This window comes from Gopherus evgoodei, chromosome 22 (assembly GCF_007399415.2).
Source record: "Gopherus evgoodei ecotype Sinaloan lineage chromosome 22, rGopEvg1_v1.p, whole genome shotgun sequence".
In the NCBI taxonomy this organism is placed as follows: Eukaryota; Metazoa; Chordata; order Testudines; family Testudinidae; genus Gopherus; species Gopherus evgoodei.
The window spans coordinates 4,886,284-4,905,854 of record NC_044343.1 but is presented as its reverse complement, the minus strand read 5'-3'; the positions used below and the strand labels follow the sequence as shown (position 1 = coordinate 4,905,854).

Genomic DNA, 19,571 nt, shown 5'->3' with positions numbered 1-19,571 from the left:
AACACTTGTCACAGGCAGAGACTAAGCTGAATGGAACAATCTGCCAAGCAGTGTCCCAGAGTCACAGAAATCCATTTCTCAACAGCTGCAAGAGAGGCATGAGTCTCCAGCACTAAAGCATTTTCTCATGGGCCAAAATGTCCAAGCATCCCTAGGACAAAAAAAAAAAAAAAAAAAAAAAAAAAAAGGAAGATTGTTCCCTTTATCTAGTAGGCCAGCATCTATGGAGTTGGGAAAATGGAAATAAGGGAGCAAACAAACAATAGGCAGGAGGAGAGATGCAAAAGGATCTGCCACTGTTTTCCATCCTCCTACAGATTGTCGTCTTAGGGCGTCTGCACTGCAGGTGTGACTGCCACTTGGGTAGACATCCCCACACTAGCTATATCTGTGCTAGCATGGCTAAAAATAGCAATGTAGATGTGGTGATGAGGATTTCTTCAACGTGAGTAGGTCTGCAGGTCCCTGGCATGCTCATACGGCCTGCACTGCTGCATCTACAATGCTATTTTTAGCCATGCTGGTGTGGATCTCTCTACCCAAGTTGCAGTCACAAGGCCAACGGCAGCACAGACATACCCTAAGATCGGGGTGACCAACCTGCGGCTCCGGAGCCACAGGCGGCTCTTCAGAAGTTTATACGCGGCTCCTTGTACAGGCACCGACTCCGGGGCTGGAGCTACAGGCACCAACTTTCCAGTGTGCCAGGGGGTGTTCATTGCTCAGCCCCTGCTTCTGCCACAGGTCCTGCCCCCACTCCATCGCTTCCCGCCCCCTCCCCTGAGCCTGCAGTGCCTTCACTCCCGCCCAGAGCCTCCTGCACGCCACAAAACAGCTGACTGGGAGATGCAGGGAGGGGGCAAGAAGCGCTGATTGGTGGGGCTGTCAGTGGGTGGAAGGCGCTGGGAGCGGAGTGGGGGAACTGATGGGGGGCTGCTGAAATATTACTGTGGCTCTTTGGCAATGTACATTGGTAAATTTTGGCTCCTTCTCGGGCTCAGGTTGGCCACCCCTGCCCTAGATTATGAGCTCAGTGGGGCAGAGACTATATCTTCATTGGTGCATGTACAGGCCCTAGTAAAACAGGGCCCAGATCCTGCCTGGGACCTCTGGGTACTACCATCTTGTACATTTTAAAAGTTACGATACCACTAAGAACGCATTAGTTATCACACACAATAGATGGAATGTGTCGATGTCTTTATCCATTCTACCCATTTCCTGTACTTTCTGCCCAATTTCTCAATGTGAGCCAGCTTCTCTGGCTAAGGATACTGCATGCACTTGTGCCCCTTTTAGATAGGAGATTCTGGCAGCAGTATTTCCCCGACTCCTTTACATAGAGATTCTTCTCATTCTTGTTCCTCCACATGATGGTTCCCCAAGCCGGCACTCAGAGATGCAGAATCATGACCCCTTCCTTTAATCTTCCTCGTTACTATCACTCTCTACCTATCAGGAGAGCAAGGGAGAGACTCTGCGTTCACTGCTTCTGCACAAAATGGTTCTTGTCAGATCTTCACATAGACACTTCCTTCCTCCCTATCCTGCCAGAGTTTGAGCACTTCACTTTTGTGGTTCTCCTTGAGCTCCATTGGCTCAAGCAGTGGAGAGCGAAGGTCGTTCCCTAGCCCAAGGCTCCGGTGCTGCAGCCACAGGCCTGGCACAAAGCACACTTTGTACTGCTGGTAGAACTCTGAAAGCCATGACGTTTCCACAAGAATCATTTCTTGTTTTGGGCAAAAAGTCGGGCACCATGGAAAGGCCACTCACAACAGGATGAGTCACACTTTTGTCTGCAGTTCAGATGGGTTGGGTTTTTTTTGTTTTTTTGGGTTTTTTTTAACTGAAAGGCTCTTTTTTTCCTTTCCATGCTCATCCCTCTAATCTAAACACTCCAACGTTTATGGAAGCATATTCCTTTAATAGAGATTCTCCAAAGATTGTTCTTGCCAAGCTAGCTGCACTCAATTTCCATGATGTAGCAGAGGAAGTAAACTGATCAACCTGACTGGTCCAGGCCAGGAGACAACCCTACGCCCAGGGGTGATGATCCTGAGAGGAGGGGTGTGTAGCGGGGTGGTCACCTGCTCCTGCCCTAAGGGGTTAAAAGCTAGCACTGGGAGAGGGCTGGGGTGGGAGCCTCAGGCTGGGCTGATTGGGAGGCAACCTCAGCTGTGGCCATGCCCCAAACAGACTCACCAGGCCCTATAAAGGCAGGGAAGCCAGGGGCAGACACACAGTCTCCCTCTGCCTGTAGAGGGAGAAGGGCCTGGCTGCAAGGTGCTAAGTAAGGAACCTAGACTGGAGCAGGGCTTGGGAAGGGCCAGAGGAGCTGAGAGCTCCGGCCTAGGAAAGCTCCAGGCTGCAGGCCTGGTAAGGCCCATTAGATACTGGTTGCACGGGACAGCCCATGGGTAGGCAGAGGCAGCAGGTCCAAAACCCCCTTGGCCTATGATGAGTGGCGAACTCTGCAGTCCACCACACTGAGCGGGGGCTAGATGGGTACTGGCAGGAGCCTAAGACTGAGGTGAAGTGGGGGGGGGTCCACACACCCTTATAGACCCCCCCCTTTATAAATTAAAAACTCTTTTTATATTTAACACTATTAAAAATGCTGGAGGTGAAGTGGGGTTTAGGCTGGAGGCTGACTGCTGGCAACCCCCAAGTAATAAACTTGTGACCCTCTGAGGGGTCACAACCCCCAGTATGAAAACCCCTGCCTTAGACTCTACAAAATAAATAACGTTAATAATTAAGCCCACATCCCACCAAACCCAGCAGCAAATCCACACCAGCCATTCCCTATGCCAAGTCCTACTGATTGGATCTCTAACACTGCAGCCTGTTAAATGAATTCTACAGGCTGATGAGAAATATTGAATGTCAGCCAACCGAGTGATGCAGTTGTGAGAATGGCTAATATAATTCTGCAGTCTATTAACAGGAGTGTCATATGTGACACATGGGAGGTAATGCCCTGCTCTGCTCAGCACTGGTGAGGCTTTAGCTCAGTGGGTCCCAAACTTTAACAACCTGTGAACCCTTTTCACTAAAATGTCAGGTCTTGCAAATCCCCTCAAAAAAAGGAATATTTCCAGGGATTTTCTCCTTTACCGGAGTATAAATTATAACAGCAGTGATCTTGGAAATAGAAAATTTGTTTTTATAACATGTTTATTACACACTATTTTTTATTATTTATCATTACAGTATTTTTATTACATTACGAAAATGGCACCACTCTTCCAAGATCTCACTTTTGTAGCTTGTATCACTTTCAATAAGCCTGTTATAAGGCAAGGCTCCTATCCTTGTTGTCAAGAGGGCTAACGGCATTTTGGGTTGTATAAGTTGGGGCACTGCCAGCAGATCGAGGGAAGTGATTGTTCCCCTCTATTCGGCACTGGTGAGGCATCATCTGGAGTACCTTGTCCAGTTTTGGGCCCCACACTACAAGGATGTGGAAAAATTGGAAAAAGTCCAGCGGAGGGCAACAAAAATGATTAGGGGGCTGGAGCACATGATTTATGAGTAGAGGCTGAGGGAACTGGGATTGTTTAGTCTGCAGAAGAGAAGAATGAGGGGGGATTTGATAACTGCTTTCAACTACCTGAAAGGGGGTTCCAGAGAGGATGGATCTAGACTGTTCTCAGTGGTAGCAGATGACAGAACAAGGAGCAATGATCTCAAGTTGCAGTGGGGGAGATTTAGGTTGAATATTTGGAAAAACTTTTTCACTAGGAGGGTGGTGAAGCACTGGAATGGGTTACCTAGGGAGGTGGTGGAATCTCCTTCCTTAGGGGTTTTTAAGACCTGGCTTGACAAAGCCCTGGCTGGGATGATTAGGTTGGGGATTGGTCCTGCTTTGAGTAGCCGGTTGGACTAGATACCTCCTGAGGTCCCTTCCAACCCTGATATTCTATGATTCTAAGTCACATTTCTGTCTTATTCCTCCGACAATGAATTCTGCTGCAGGCAATTCTATTGCTATTATGATTCATTTACTTATCTGGTTTTATCCAGCAGAGGGAGCCCTTGTCTACACCAGGGTTTGGCCCCATTAACAGTCATTGGTGACCAGCTACCAGAGCACAAACAGGCAAATCCTCTGTAACAGTGCTTCTCAAAGCCGCTCCGCCGCTTGTTCAGGGAAAGCCCCTGGCGGTCCGGGCCGGTTTGTTTACCTGCTGCGTCCGCAGGTTCGGCCGATCGCAGCTCCTACTGGCCGTGATTCGCTGCTCCAGGCCAATGGGATATGCTGGCCATCACTTCCAAGAGTCCCCTCAGCCCGTGATGCTTCCCACAGCCCCTATTGGCCTGGAGCAGCGAACCGCAGCCAGTGGGAGCCACAATCAGCCGAACCTGTGGATGCAGCAGGTAAACAAACCGGCCCGGTCCACCAGGGGCTTTCCCTGAACAAACAGCTGCCCGACTTTGAGAAGCACTGCTCTATAAAATGTGATTTTCCCTGGTGCCGTTGAACCTTTATTTGAAGCAGCAGTAAACTGCACTGATGCAAAGTGAGTCTTACAGCAGCCTTGCTTGCAGGACGGGGTATCTGGTGTTGTACCAGGTCTCCTCCAATGGCTCAAAACACTAATGTAGACAAGGCCCAAGGCTGCAAAAACCGGAGTCCAAAGGAGGTTCATAGTACATCTTTAAAGACACACTAAGAAAATAAAATACAGCTCAACACATTTGTATCAGTGTTTGGAGAATATGGAGATTCTGCAACATAGGAGAAATTTGTCAGTTTTGCTCTTTATTACTGTGATGTGCTTTTTTGACATACTCCTTTGTGAAGGAGATGGTCTCTCCTTTATAATCAACCAACTCTTCCTACTATATTTGTTCACTGTCACGCTCCAGTGTTCGTGGCACTGCAGGTCACTACAAAGCACACAGCTGAAACATTCCTCAATGAATCACGCAGGAAGAAGAGGCTGATTATAAAGGAACAAGCTTCTGTTTATACATGTATCTTGAGGCATTCAAATGCTACGGGCGGGAAAAAAGACATTTAGAAGTAGTACATGGCAGCATGATGGGGTTCTGCTAAAACATTATTTTTCAGTTTGTCAAAGCATGACTGGCATAAAATACACAGATGTGGACAGATCTTGTCCTTACTTGATTTTGCCAGTAAATTGGTTTCTTTATGACCAGACACACGGCTCAAAATGGTTTTCAATTTAACTTAGTCCCACATGTTCAGAAGTGACCAGTAATTTTAGGTGTTTCAGCTGAGGGACCTTGAAGGGACCTGATTTTCAGAAACTTCTCAGCATCTGCCCTCCGATAACGAGGCCTCAAGTCAGCCACCCAAAATCACTTGTCACTTTTGAAAATATAGGTCTTAATGTCTTAAAGAGGGTGGCTTTCTAAGAACATAGCTTTTCCATATTGGGTCAGACCAGTTGCTCATCTAGCCCACTATCCTCTCTTTAGATAACATTATGGGCAGTTTTATGTCCAATCAAATATGCGCCGCTATATGTGCTGGGAAAATTCCTGATCCAGAAGTGATCAGTTTACACTCAAGCAGTGGGTTAGGTTACCTTTACCTCATCCTGCACAGCTACAAGAGTTATTAATGATTAAAATTATTCAGGGTAGGTTTTTAAATCCACTCACAGTATTTCGATTGCTCTCCTGCAGCAGCAGCTGCTGAACCCTGATTTGTCTTTCTCTCAGATTGGAAATCCCAGCATTTGAGCACGCTGCTGCTCAGTTTCCTTTCCTACTGGCTTCATAGCCAAGGCATTTGCCACTTCCTCTAATGCTGCTGGAATTCTGCTACTACACATGGGCCACAAGACTGTTTAAAAAGGGAGAGTCAGGCTCCAGGATGGGTTGGGGATGCAAGCCATGTTTTGCACTAGGTTCAGTCTTCATTGTTTTCCTCTGGCTGCACTTCCTACAATATTTCATTTTAGTGCTGAAGGGGCCAGTGCCATCTCTGTTCTAGTGAGAAAACTGCATGGTGTTAGGTAGAACCCAGCAAATCTGTGGATATCCACGGACTGTTTTTTCAGATAGTGGATCGGCTGCAGATACAACCACGCAGGACTCTACTCACCGGCGGCGCCGGATCTGTGGCCTCCGTCTTGGGCAGCGCGGGGGGCGCAGTATGCTCAGGGCTGGCAGCCAGCAGCCAGAGGCTGGGGCTGGGTGGCAGGCTGGAGTTGGGGCTGTCCAGCATGTGCTTACTGCGCCGCTTCCTGTCCAGCAGCTCGGCCCCTCAGGGAGCACCAGTATCCCCATCATGGCCTGGCCGCACTCCCAGTCCTGGGCCTGACCTGCCAGCTCCTGGGCAGCAGGGCCAGCCCCCAGGCACAGGGATTGGAGTGGACAGGGCCCCAGCACCCAACCCCTCTGCCCCGCTATGATGCAACACGCACTGCTGCTGCCATGCGCTGTCGCTCGTGAGCTCCCAGGAGCAGCACACAATGCGATGACCCTTACGCCCAGTCCCTCCCTCTGTACGACCCCTTCTTGAGACCCTGTCCCTGCGCTGCCCCTTACTCCCAGCTCCCTCATGATGCCTCTTCCCTGCAAGATCCCGCCTCTCCCCATGAGCCCTTGAGAGACGGCCTGCAGCTGCGGATACAGGTAAAAGACTACCAGCTAGGCTAGCGGATCACGGGTTGTTTCTGGCAGATGCAGATCAGATGTGAAGCTACATTTTCGTATCCACACAGGGCTCTAGCTTTAGGTATAGTACAAACTGCCAAGAGGATGATTGATAGCATAACTCATTCTGAAGTGCGAGTGTTGGAGATGGGACCAGACTCTGGAACTAACTTCAATTGGGCCTTTACCCTGGTAAGCCAGCAGGGCAGCTCTATCTGGTTTTGCTCACTGGGTCCACTCAATGTCTTCGGAGAAGCTAATGCAAAGAACTTGTGCAAGCCAGACAGCACATACTCCTCTGAACTCCTGGGAAGAATTTAACCATTTTTTCATTTTTCAAAAGTCAACTCTTTCCCATGCTAAGTTGTTTCCCAGTCCTGACTGACCAACCTTTCCATGACACGGCCAGAGGCAAGTCTAACATGATGAGCTCATTTCATACCAATAAAATCCCTGGAGGATGAGCAAATCTGTTCCTCCATAGAGGTACCAACCCAACCAGGATGACTGGTGCTTTTCAGATCCAGTTCACATACTCCTACATGTCAGAGGAGAGCATATTCCAGGGAGGAAGGAGGGGCCTAAATTATAAGTTCTCTGCTAGGTGCAGCTCTCAGAATCTATATCCCTATAAAACGTCACTATTCATGAATTTAACTTACTAAGTAGTGAGATAATAGCCCGTCCAACACACGAGGTGAAAACCCTAAAAGCCTAGTTCAGAGAAGATTAAGTGATGGTCTAACTCAGGGGTCAGCAACCTTTCAGAAGTGGTGTGCCAAGTCTTCATTTATTCACTCTAATTTAAGGTTTTGTGTGCCAATAATACATTTTAACGTCTTTAGACGGTCTCTTTCTATAAGTCTATAATATATAACTAAACTACTGTTGTATGTAAAGTAAATAAGGTTTTTAAAAGGTTTAAGAAGCTTCATTTAAAATTAAACTAAAATGCAGAGCCCCCCAGACCGGTCGCCAGGACCCCAGCACTGTGAGTGCCACTGAAAATCAGCTCGCGTGCCATCTTCAGCACCTGTGCCATAGATTGCCTACTCCTGGTCTAACTAGTGGGAGCCTTCTTTAACTTACATCATTCCCTGCATTCCCTTTGGTATGTATGTCACATTAATCTATCAACTTGTAACTTGCATCGCCTATGAATTTAACACCACTGCGCAGCCACCAAGCCAATGAAATGCATCTGTGGCATCAGAGTATTCAAAACACACACATACCACTCTGGCTATTTGAAAACATACAATGCATTGCCCTCAGTCTTTCTCCCCCAAAAATGTAAAATATCCATTTCACCCAAAGACAGACAGTCATAACAAACTAGGCACCTACCTGAGGAAAATCACCATTTTTTGGTAAGAAGTCAGCAAAGCCCACAGATGCATAGTTCGTCTCTGTGAAAGGTGGTCTGCTGATGGAATTCATGTAAAAATCGGAAGTGGTATTAAAATATTGCCTGTAAAGAGACAAGGAGAGCAGTGACTTTCTCTCATTCCTAGCAAGGAGCATTTCTCAGAGTTGTCTCAGATTCCACCTTCATGGTGTGAACTGGTTCTTAAAGTCAACTCATGCAAGAGATTGATTTTAGCAGGTGATTTTGTGCAGGACAGATGTCTACAGGGCAAAATATAATAAACCTACTAAGGATATTTTCTAGGGCTCATATGTTAGTATACTGCTCTACTGAGCTGTAGCATAACCAAGAGCCCAAGGATTCAACCCTCAGTAGCTCATATAACCTGGGTGGATTTGACAGAGATTGGGTTTTGAGGAATCCCAGTTCAATCCTAACAATGGAGTGCAAATAAAACTGCTGTAAGGGCACCAGAGAAATTAGCATTCAGAAGGCACAACAGGACCCTACGATCAAATATGCTATACATGGGGAAATATTAATTCTTACAAAGCAGAATCATAGTTCACCCCATAAGAACTAACAGACCCTGGGAAAACTCAACCATTAATGATCTTCCAAAGCGAGGGGAAGGCCACAACCCTCCTCCTATTTGGGACTAAGGCAAGGGCGGGATGCAGTTATACCCATAGCTACACCAATCATGGACATTCTGTGCTGCAAGCTGGAGCACTAGAACTTGAAAGGAGGGGCAGGGACATGCATACTAACCCAGGAAGGGTTTTATGGGGATGAACGGCTCTGAGCTGACACATCTAGGGAGATCTCAGAGTGGCACCTGTTAGTGAACAAAGCAAGGTCTCCTGATTATGCTCTCTTGAGTGGACACTCCCAGTTTGTATCCCGTAACAATTAGGCAGTTAAGGGTTGTGAACTGCTAGGAGTCTTTCCATTCTACCAGTCAGCAGCCTTTGGCCTACATTGCATGAGCTGCTTTTGGTTTTCCTATTACATGCTGCATGCACACGTTAACTCCCTTCTGCAGAGGGGGGAATGTGCTCAGTAATCCTTCTGGTAATCGGACTGTTGTAACGGATGTTCATTCAAACAGTTTCGCCAATCCTCACCCAGTACATTTTCATGCTAAAAACCGAACGCTTCACACGATCCGGCTGAATTGCCCTTGTGGAAAGTCAGAAATTCCATGTGAAGTCAAGGCCACAGAACCCACAGGCAGTGAACTTCCAAGCTACACGAAAAATCAACTGCGGAGAGGAGACTGAAATCATTGGGCAGCCTAAGAACTATCCAGCAATGAAAATGTCTTGCATAGCTAGTTGTTCATTAACACAACATGCCTATAGCTAATACACGTGCAGGATGGTAAATACATTGGATGGGCTGCATTTACATGCAAATAGGCACATAGTTCTCTCCCACTTATGACTAAATGTACCCCTCTTTTGCCACATCATTGAAGGTAAAATCCTAGCAAAGGGCAGCACAGAAATCACTTTTCACAACAGCCTATGAACTGCTACCATTGAATTTCTTCTCTATCCTTACCGATGTTGCAACTGGTTTACCTACTGCTAAGAAGCCCTAAAGCAGGTCCCTATCCATGTGCTCTTACAGAGAGAGAATCAAAAAAATTCAGTCCAGTCAAGTTCTAATCACTCTCAGTTCTGAGTGACGAGACACCTTGCCCAGCTCTTGCACATCACTGGGACAAATCAGTTCCCAGTGTTTGTCCACCAGCTTAAATGGAGCTACCAGGGATGAATTTGGCTCCTCATCTGGTCTTCTGACAAATCACTTCACCTCTCTAGACTCCATTTTTTCCATCTGTAAAATGGGGATGCCATCTCTTCACAGGCAATGTTGTAAAAACTTGGTAAAGATCTTCACAGGAAAGCCACTATAGAATTGCTAATATGATAGGCCAACCTTTTTCAGGGCCTTCCATATTATTGTTTTGTTTTTTATTTAGCAAGGACATTCATTTGCTTTGCTGTGAAAGGCAGCCACCCCCTGTTACCTTTTGTTATACCACCAAACCAATGAAATTAGAAAGGGCTCCAAAGCTTGTGAACCTCCCAGCTCTGCCAAAAGGAAGGGAGAAGAGATCCTGCCTGATGGCAGCAGTTGACTATGACAAAAGAAAAAACTTCCCAATGCATGCCACTCTGACATCGCTTTCATGCTACTGAGACGAGGAATAGGGAGGATTTCTGTAAATCAAAGCCAGATTTCAATTTCCTTTCTAACAGAAACTCACTAAAGCAAAGCACACTATGGGCAGGTGCCAGGCAAGGTTTCCCAGACGCGACTGTCGATGCATCTCAACTCCAATGTGCACCCCTACCTGCTGCTCATCCTCACCCTAGCACATACTATATACATAGAAAATTGATGTCTGCATCATAACTGCTATGAGCTAGGCTGACGGGCACTTTACTTGTGGCTTGATCTTGACCCAAGGTTCAACGGATCAAACACAACTTCAAATCACTGCAGTGAAGTGGGGTTGAGGGGAAGGGTGGTCTTGTGCTAAGGCACTAAGTTGTGATTCAGGATTACAGGTGCACCTGGAGGTCCCAACCAAGATCAAGGCTCCATTGTGTTCGGTGCTATACACACAGAGAGAGCCAATCCCTGCCCCCAAAGAGCTCACAGTATAAGTAGACAAGACAGTCAAAGGATGAGAGGGGAAATAGACACAGAGAGGCTAAGTGACTTGCATATGGGCACACAGTTGGTCAGTGGCAGACCAGGGATTAGAATTCAGGTCCTAATCCAGTCCCCTATCCACTATATCACATTGCTTCCTGAGCTCTGGGTTCAGTTCCTGGTTCTACCACACGTGTGTGACTTGGAGAGTCCCTTAAGCTCTCTCTAAGGGGAACAGGGCAGAGGGGAGAGAATCATGGGGCATATACTATTGCCTCTTTCCCCCTTGCTTCCCACAGAAACCACCTTGCCCAGCAGGAGTCAGTCAGACTAACCTGATCTGTTCCACCTGAGCAAGACTCCCTGCGATGAAACACAGAAGCCAGCACACAGCCATGGAACCTCTAGGGCCAATGACAGTTGGGGCCAATCTAGTGACAGTTGGGTTCAAGTCATCTATCAGTGAGACCCTGACACTCCACTGACTCATTTCAAGCAATGCAATTGCACCATGCACATTAGCTTCAGTGCTTGCATTTAAAATGACATGAGCTACTGGTCTGGCCCCAATTTGTATAATCATAATTAGATACAACTGTTTATAAGTTAACTTAAAACCTAATTTAATCAAATGTGGCTCCCACTGAGATTTCAGTGCATTTGAACTATATGGAAAGTTTGAAGAGTGACCTCCTGAGGTCCCTTCTAACCCTGATATTCTATGATTCTATGCCTGATTCCATTATAATTTCTTTGGGCTGAAGAAAATGAGAGCCAGGCGTTGAACTTTAAGATTAGTGACAACAGGACCTTTAAACTCAAACTACTAACCCATTTACTTAAAAATTCTCAGAAAGTTCTTTCTGAACTCAGAGTACATATGCTGTAAGATTGAAGAATACAGCGTATCTTCTCCATATAAAACAAAGGTTCCATCCCTGCCTTCGGTACAGAACTGCACTCCTCTTGAACTTTGGAGTTGCAACCAACACCAGCGTAATTGCTATACTCCATCTCCCAAACACATAACAGATCAAGCCAGAAGCTATCATACTTACTGGCTGATTACAATAGGTATAGCCACCTTCCAAGCAAGTTACTATTTTGGGGACAGCTAATCAACTCCACTGAAACTGGACAGACAGAAGAGAAGGAAGGTTAGCGTCTCATGCCTTTGAAACAAACAGCTTAAGCCAAACAAGCAGGGAAAGAGAGACACACACACACTGACCCGTGGGTTCTCCTTTCAAATGGGTACAAGTTATGGAAATAAGATTCTACTCCTCCCCTTACACAGAGCTATTCAGACAATGCCCAAAGATTTGGCTACAAGAAATTCATCTTATGAATCTAAGCTGTATTAAAAAAGTGGAACATTTCCTCCAAGGGAGAATGGAGGAAACTGGCCATTTGAGACATTTAAAATAAGATTACCACCGACCAAGTAAACCCCATCTCTGGAACGTCCCAGTGTGTCCCTGCCCCATCCTGTGTGTATCTTTTACTACTGCCGGGCAGGGACAGTTTATTTTTCTGTCCTGGGTACAGCTGAGCACATTGTTGTTGATAAACAGACCAAGCACTACATATTCCTATGGAGAACTAGCTTGCCCCTGCTGAAGGAATAAACCAGATGGCCTGGTGTCTCTCTTTCATCTCTCAGATCTACGATACTCCGAACTGGGAAATCGAGAACCTCTCTATGCATTTTGATTTTATCAGGTTCAGATGGCTGATGTGCTCTTGCTACAGTCCCTTGATTTGAATGAGCAGGGAACAGGGCATTTGCAGCAGAGAGCTTTCAGTTCTGGAATTTGCTCCTCTCAGTTTGACAGAGCCCAAGTTTATTGACTTTGAAAGCGCAGTACAGAGACCACTTGTCAACTCAGACGTTTGCATCGGGGGTGGTTGGGGTTACATTAATATGCACAACTCAATTCATTTATTACATTGACATTAGTTAGTTAATTTTGTATTGGTTTAAGAACAGTGTAAATGTGCCCAGAGACAGGTCTGATGGATACATTTTAAAGAGAAATTTATCCCAGCTAAACTGAGTGATGACTGGGAAAAATCTATATTCTAAGGAGACACACAAATAAGCTACTGGACACAATCAAGGAAGACATAGGCTGTGGACTCAGATGAGCCTTAACAAATATCTAGATGCAGACACACATGGGAAGGAGACGGGTCTCCGTACAAACCAAGTACTTTAGAAGAGCAAGAAATAAGATGGCTTTCTCACTGCTCACCAACCCTAAACACTGGGGCCAGTTGTACAGTTTGGACACACCGAACTAAGATGCACTTTTACTTACCCAGGTCATTTGGTGTAAGTGCAACTGATAGTTGCCAAGTCAGGGCCATTTCACTATCTCCAACAAGAGAATTTGTTGTTTAAACTTCTGATCGTTTCCTCAGTCTTTCTGAAACTTCGGTTGTTGTTAGCAGAGCCTGCACGCTAGAACAGCATCTACAGGTATCTGTCTCGTAAATGATTCGGTGCCCAACGCTGCAATTCCTTCCACTAGCGGGTTCTCAGTCACCTGGCAGCTTACGCAGGCTGCAGCAGCACTTACTGGGATATTACACTTTCTACCAGCTGCCTATAAAATGATGGACCAGATGTCCTCTTGGTATCCGAAGCTTTAGTGGGGCTTGCTCAGGCTATATTTGAGATCTTATTCCTTGCATCTCACTGAGCATTTCTGCTTTGACGTTGCAGCCTCCTTTCAGAGAGTCTGTCATCACATTCTGGATTAGCAACTGATTAGGCCTTTGCTGGTACAGGCCCTAGGCCAGAGAAAGCACGTCTGCCTTGGCATTCATCTCAGGGCTTGTCCACATTACAGGTTACATTTGTACAACTTATGTCGCTCAGGGGCGTGAACAAGCCACCTCCCTATGCGACATAAATGACACCAAGCTAAGTGCCAGTATGGACAGTGCCATGCCGGCAAGAGAGCTTCTCCCATCAGCAGAGAGAGTCTTCACCAGACACACTACAGTTTCCCTCGGCCCTTTCTCTCTTCATTGTTAGATTGCAATTAATGCTTCTTCTGAGCTTGTTTAATAATATATTATTACAACCACTGTTATCCCACATTCAGATTGGTATGGAGAAGTCCTGGAGGAAAGCATTGTTCCAAAATTTGAGAAATGCTGTCTGCTATACATACGAGGCCTGATTCTCCACTCACTCACAGAAGTGTAACTCAGCTCACAACAGTGGAGTTATACACGTGTAACATCACTGACATCAACAGGGTTACTCCAGATTTACACTGATGAGAGTAAAGTATTAAGCCTATTATTGGAACGGGAGCCCAGCTATTAGAGTGATCACTGCCTTAGAAATACCGTACATACAAACATTTTCACTATGATCCTCTTGATTTGTCTTGTTCAGCATTTTACAAGACTAATTTTTGTCATATTGTAATTTTTTGTGGGCTAAGAAAGTTTTGAATAAAGATGCAAACTTTGCTACCTCTTGTTAAATCAAATTCTTTGTACTATGAAAGTTAAGTACTTACAAGAAACTGGAAGAACCTGCTTCAGACAAAGCTGTTGCTATAAGAACAAGCCATATCTAAATACAGCCACTGGCAAATGAGACTCCTCCCACACGGAGTCTGTGGCAACAGAGAGGGGTCCACCATACTGGTCTTTTTTATCCATTTTTGTATTTTCATGGTTTAACAAGGTGCTTTTCAACTACAATGCCATACAAATTAAAATGCAAAATAAGTTAATGCAACACTGAGGTTGCAGAGTTATTGTTGCAAGAAAAAGCAGGAAATTAGAAAGGTGAAAGGGACACCAGCTACTTAATAATCTCAGTGACTGTGATGTACCTCCTGTCATTACAGTTCACCTCCCTAAGGAGATTATCACTGACAGATTAGAGGAGAGGTTTTATTGTTCCTCCTCCTTTGTTTCAGTTGGTTTACTTTGCTCATTTGACAGCACTGTTGTGCCTAGTGAGTTTCATTGCTATACTGATGCCACCACGACCTCTCACAGGACCTGTGCCGGGGAGTTACCAGTGACAGAGCTGAAAATGAAGTTGGACAGGCAGCAAACAGGTGTGTGCACAGAAAGACAGACAGATGGGAGGCGCGATTGGCCTGAGCTTGCTTGCCGACATTGCTCTCAGATCCATCCAAAAGTCCTTTCTAACAGGAAATTAGAGAGAAATCATAAAAGTTTTTTTTTTAATTGCTACCATACTATTTAAAGGGTGATCTAAATGAGCCATTATCATATTGCCAGTGTCCCTTTAAGATTGCAATAGTAACATCAGCTTGGCCAGACTGTACATCCCGTCTGTTTGGGACTATACATTTAACAGTATTACATTAATCTATACATTTAATAAGAAAAACATGGCACATGTTCAATTTGGCCAGGTTAGCGCTACTGCTAGTACCTTGGCATGTATTTCCTGACTTTGCTATTTTAACTCTTCAATGCAATGTTTCATTAACTTTTTTTTTAACATTACAGATTGTTTTTAAAAAAAAGTGTAAGGGCACCACAGTTCCAATTAAATACGCAAGTGAGCAGTGTGTAAGACTGAACTCTCAACGTTTCTATTATGCATGCCCATTACACACAGTTCCAAAAGAGCCAAACGTTAAAAATGTAGTAAATGCTCAGTGAGTTAATCTAACATTTGGGGAAAAGAACAGGCTGAAAATTCCATAATCACAAAAGTGTGGTCATTTGCTTCCTCTCCAGCAAAAAAACGTATTTGATACATAGATGCACCTTGCTAACCTGCGACAGAGTTTGCCCCAGCTTTTCATTTTTTTTTTAGTGTCTTCTTTGTATGGAATAAAAGAATGGAAAATTTCATCTGAAAGGTGAATTTTTTGGCATCTCATGAGCATACTAAAATAGGAAGCTAAAACTGAAAGCATTCTACAACCTTAACTTTAGCATCCTCTATCAAATAAATGCTATTATAGGCTGCCAATCCTGAAAAGACTCAAGTACATGTATTACTTTACATGTGATAAGAATCCTATTACATCTATGGGACTACTCACTCTTGCATGTAAAGTTATGCATGTGCTTAAGTCTTGGCAGGATCAGGGCCATAACAATAACATCGCCAGGACAGTGGATGTGAATAGTGAGTACGAGCATTGAACAGGGAGAAAGCAAAGGATAAAAAGACAGCAAACAGAAGGGAAAAAACAATAGCTAAATACCATCTCAACCTGTGGTTCAATACAGCAAAACAGGAATTCTGTTATTGCTCCCTTGAGGATACAGAAAATGTCATTTACAGGAATCATCTTCAAAAAAAAAAAAAAAGCACACCCTCTTCCAAGCATGCAGACAGCCTGGCTAAGAGCAAAGAGGCTGAGCTTATCCCACAACTCCTGCCCAAATTCCTGCTTTGAGGAGTAACTAACAAGGCTGAATAGCTTCCACCACATGTACAACAGATTTTTGGTAACCATTTAGCAAAATCTGCTGTACAATTCCATTCACCTCATCATTGCTGGGTAACTTGTTTCCCACAGTGAGATGGGATGGGGATGGCAAACAAAAGCAGAAAGAAAAACAAGGGAGATAACACTAGTGTTATCCGAACAGAGTAGCTGGATTCTCATGACTGGTGACCAGGTTGGGAATCTCAGAGTCTGTGCTTTAAAACCCCCAGCCATGAGTCTCAGCGCCCACATGGACAAACTTGGGCTCATGGGGCTCACTTTCTGATGCTAAAAACAGCTGTGTAGACATCCGGGCTCGGGCTGGAGCCTGACCTCTGGAGACAGGGGGTCAGGCGTGTGGGGGAGGTTTCAAAGCCTGAGCCATAATGCTGTTTTCAGCGCCATCGCGCAAGCCGAGGTCTGTAGGTCTGAGCTCTGAAACTCACTGAAGCAGGTTTTAAAATCAAGTGTAAATAAACCCACAGCCTAACACCAGAAAGGGGAGACTCAGTAGAATGGATCTTTCTGTTTGCCTATCAAGACATTCAAATCCTTCAGACTGGGGGCTGGGCTAAGTCCTCACCCCCCTGAAGTATGCCCAAGGGTCTATCCCAAAAGTTAACAACTTTGCTCAACTTTGGGAGCCTGATTGTACTTTTCTTCCATTAGCCCCTCCCCGCTGCCCAAAACAACCCTCCCAAGGGAAACAAGGGACAGATGCAGCTCACTCTAGTCCCCATCTATGCCACTCCTTCCATTCGCTAGATGTGACAGAAAGCAACATGATGTCCCTGCACACCTTTTCCCATGCTCACTGGCCAGACTGTCTCAGTCTGAGCTCTGATTCATTTTGTGGGGGCATAATGCACTACTGCTAACACTTCTCCCTGCTGCTAGACCCCCAAACTGAGAAAATCCCAAGACTGTGTCATTTCCGGTGTCCTTCTTACCCGGCTGGATAGGTGTGCATAGTTTTGTGACCAAGAGGGGAGTGGGATTCATAGGAGCTCTGACTGACTCTAGAGTAGATAGAGAACATTCAAAGCACTTATCTTCAAGGTACTGAACAGGAGGTTTTTGCAGTGCATCTATAAGGAAAAATATAAGGCAGAATTCTGCCATAGGAAGGGCAATTGTTCCTATGCAAAGTTTACTGAAAACATTACAGCTGTGCTTTTTACAGGCTTCAGCTATGCAGGGTGTACACAGATGGTGGGGATTTACTTGGGAGGAAGTTACAATTTCTCACATCAGCTCATACTTCTCACCACCGCACACCTTGAGGGATTAGTAATGAGGTTACTAGCAAAGCTTGTCAGTATTAACCAGAGAAAGATGCACTGATCTTGATACGCTCTGGTTTGCACAGTTATATGGCATGTGCATTTTGAATATAAATGTGCTAGTAACTTAAAATGAAAGCTAAACTCAGCAGGGGTGATATTACTAAGAATTATTAGCTTCCGACCATAGCTTTTACTATCACTTCATCCATAAATGTGTCACTCTACCTTCCTCAGAGCAGAAATACCTTCCTTCTTCCCTGCACTGGCCATATAAATCTACATGCCTCTATGATATATTAGGATAGCCAGATTGTATTAATGGTGTATTTTATGAACTCCATTAGTGTAACAAATCTAGATTCTAATAAGGTCTTTTCTCCCCTAAATCAGTTTCAAAGCTTACATGAAGTCAAAGTTTCCCATGTCTTCACAAAGGCTCTCTCTTTTCTTTTCCAAGATGTAGCTGTTTGCGAAATGCCACAAACACTCTGTGATGCCATTATTTCCCCATCAGTTAGTGAAACAAAAAGTAAATGAAGAAAGCCCTGAAGAAATGGGTGCGCATACACGTAGGGGAATTATATAAACAGCACTTACTGGTTTTCACTGGAGAAAGATGGAGTTGAGAAAGGGGCAGGTGAATAGAAGGAATTCCACCAATCAGGAGCCAGCATCGAGTTCTGCAAGCACAACAATACAAAGAAAAATGCCAGCATCAGAAAACTGCAACTCTGCTAAATCACACTGATAGCTCAGAATTCAAGCCTTGTTCTGTGGCCTCTTCTCTCCCTGCATGCAACAAACAGTGGTGGCTGTTAATCCTTTACAGGTGGTTAGTCTAATGCCACACACCATTTCTGACTTGCAAACCTGCTGTGTTGTTACATATTCCAGGAAGAGCTTTGGGGTCATTATCCTCATAGGTTATTCTCCCTACCTACCCAGTTAATCACAAACTTTGTAGAAACTGGACTATGCCTTGGCTAACCTGGAGTCAGTCAGGGCAGATTTATACCTAGCCAGCTACATTTACTGCTTCCCAGATGCTTTCAGTACCAATGGCAAGTTCTATTTCAGCGCGAGGCCAAAGCTCCAACAGAAGCATGACACTAACAGGATATTGCGTCATTTTTCAACGACTGACATTAATCTCCTTTGTCGATTGTTCACTGACCCAAGTGGTATTGACTTGTGTGAGAAAACATGGTCATTTTTTTTGTTATTATTTCTATGTCCATACAAGGGCAAAACCCAGATCCAGAGCTGTAACTATTTAGCTACAGAATTGACACCTGATCGAGAGAGAGAGAGAAGAAGTCAATGCAGGGACTCCAGGCTGTGAGAGAGAGAAAAGAGGTGACTGGAGTGGCAGGCAAGGAACATGATTTTAGTTGCAGCATGTTGAATGGGCTGCAATTGGGAGAAAGGAGTGAAAAAAATAAGATCACTTCTAGAGGTTTTCAAAGGCCAATAATTTCACAAGTAACTAGTAATTTGAAGTGCCTCATTTTGAGGGACTGACTTGAGTCATCTCTAGAGTGTCTGATTTTCTGAGGGCAGGTGCTCTCTGAAAACATTAAGAGTTCACATCAGTTTAAAGTTGACCTCAAAATTGTTTACGCCCAACTGCCCCAGCTATGCAACAGATGCTGAATGCCTCCCTGTAGCCAGCCTAAGAGGGGTACAAACTTCAGGAAAGCAGCAGCGATTAGTTATAATCAGAGACAGAAAACTACTGATACCCAAGGGGTACCTCTATTTAGATTGTAAAAGTATCTGGGGCAGGGCCTTTTTTTTTTTTTGAAATCATGTGTTTGGACAGCAGGTCACAATGGGGGCCTGTAGCAGCCCCACCCCCCCCAAGATAAGAGGAGGGAGAACAGCTGAGGGAAACTGACTGACTAACTGACCACAGGTGGGGCCACCTCAATCAGGGCCCAGATGGCCCTAATATGAGGGCTGCAAGGGAGGAGCTAGTTCAGAGGCTCACTCCAGCCTTGGAATGGAAAGGACCTAGCTGCCTGGAAGCACAGGGTACCTGAAGCAGAGCAGTGCTGGGGAAGGGCAAGAGCTGCTGGGGCACTCCAGCCTGGTAATTCCCCAGGCTAAGGCCTTGCTACAGGCCTAAGCAGGTACTTGGGCTGCAGAGGTTCAGCCCCG

The 19,571-nt window shown here is 45.2% G+C and overlaps 1 protein-coding gene across 7 annotated transcripts in view; it reads right to left on the bottom strand.

The window, feature by feature from the left end:
• SBNO2 (strawberry notch homolog 2) overlaps positions 1-19,571 on the bottom strand; it is a 108,608-nt gene that overhangs the window by 63,788 nt on the left and 25,249 nt on the right. For all 7 annotated transcript variants that reach the window (XM_030540867.1, XM_030540868.1, XM_030540869.1 and 4 more), the window contains 2 exons: positions 18,009-18,091; positions 7,984-8,107 (listed from right to left, as the gene is read on the bottom strand). In XM_030540867.1, coding sequence (XP_030396727.1) covers positions 7,984-8,107; positions 18,009-18,091 — 207 coding nt within the window. The remainder of the gene's footprint in view (positions 1-7,983; positions 8,108-18,008; positions 18,092-19,571) is intronic.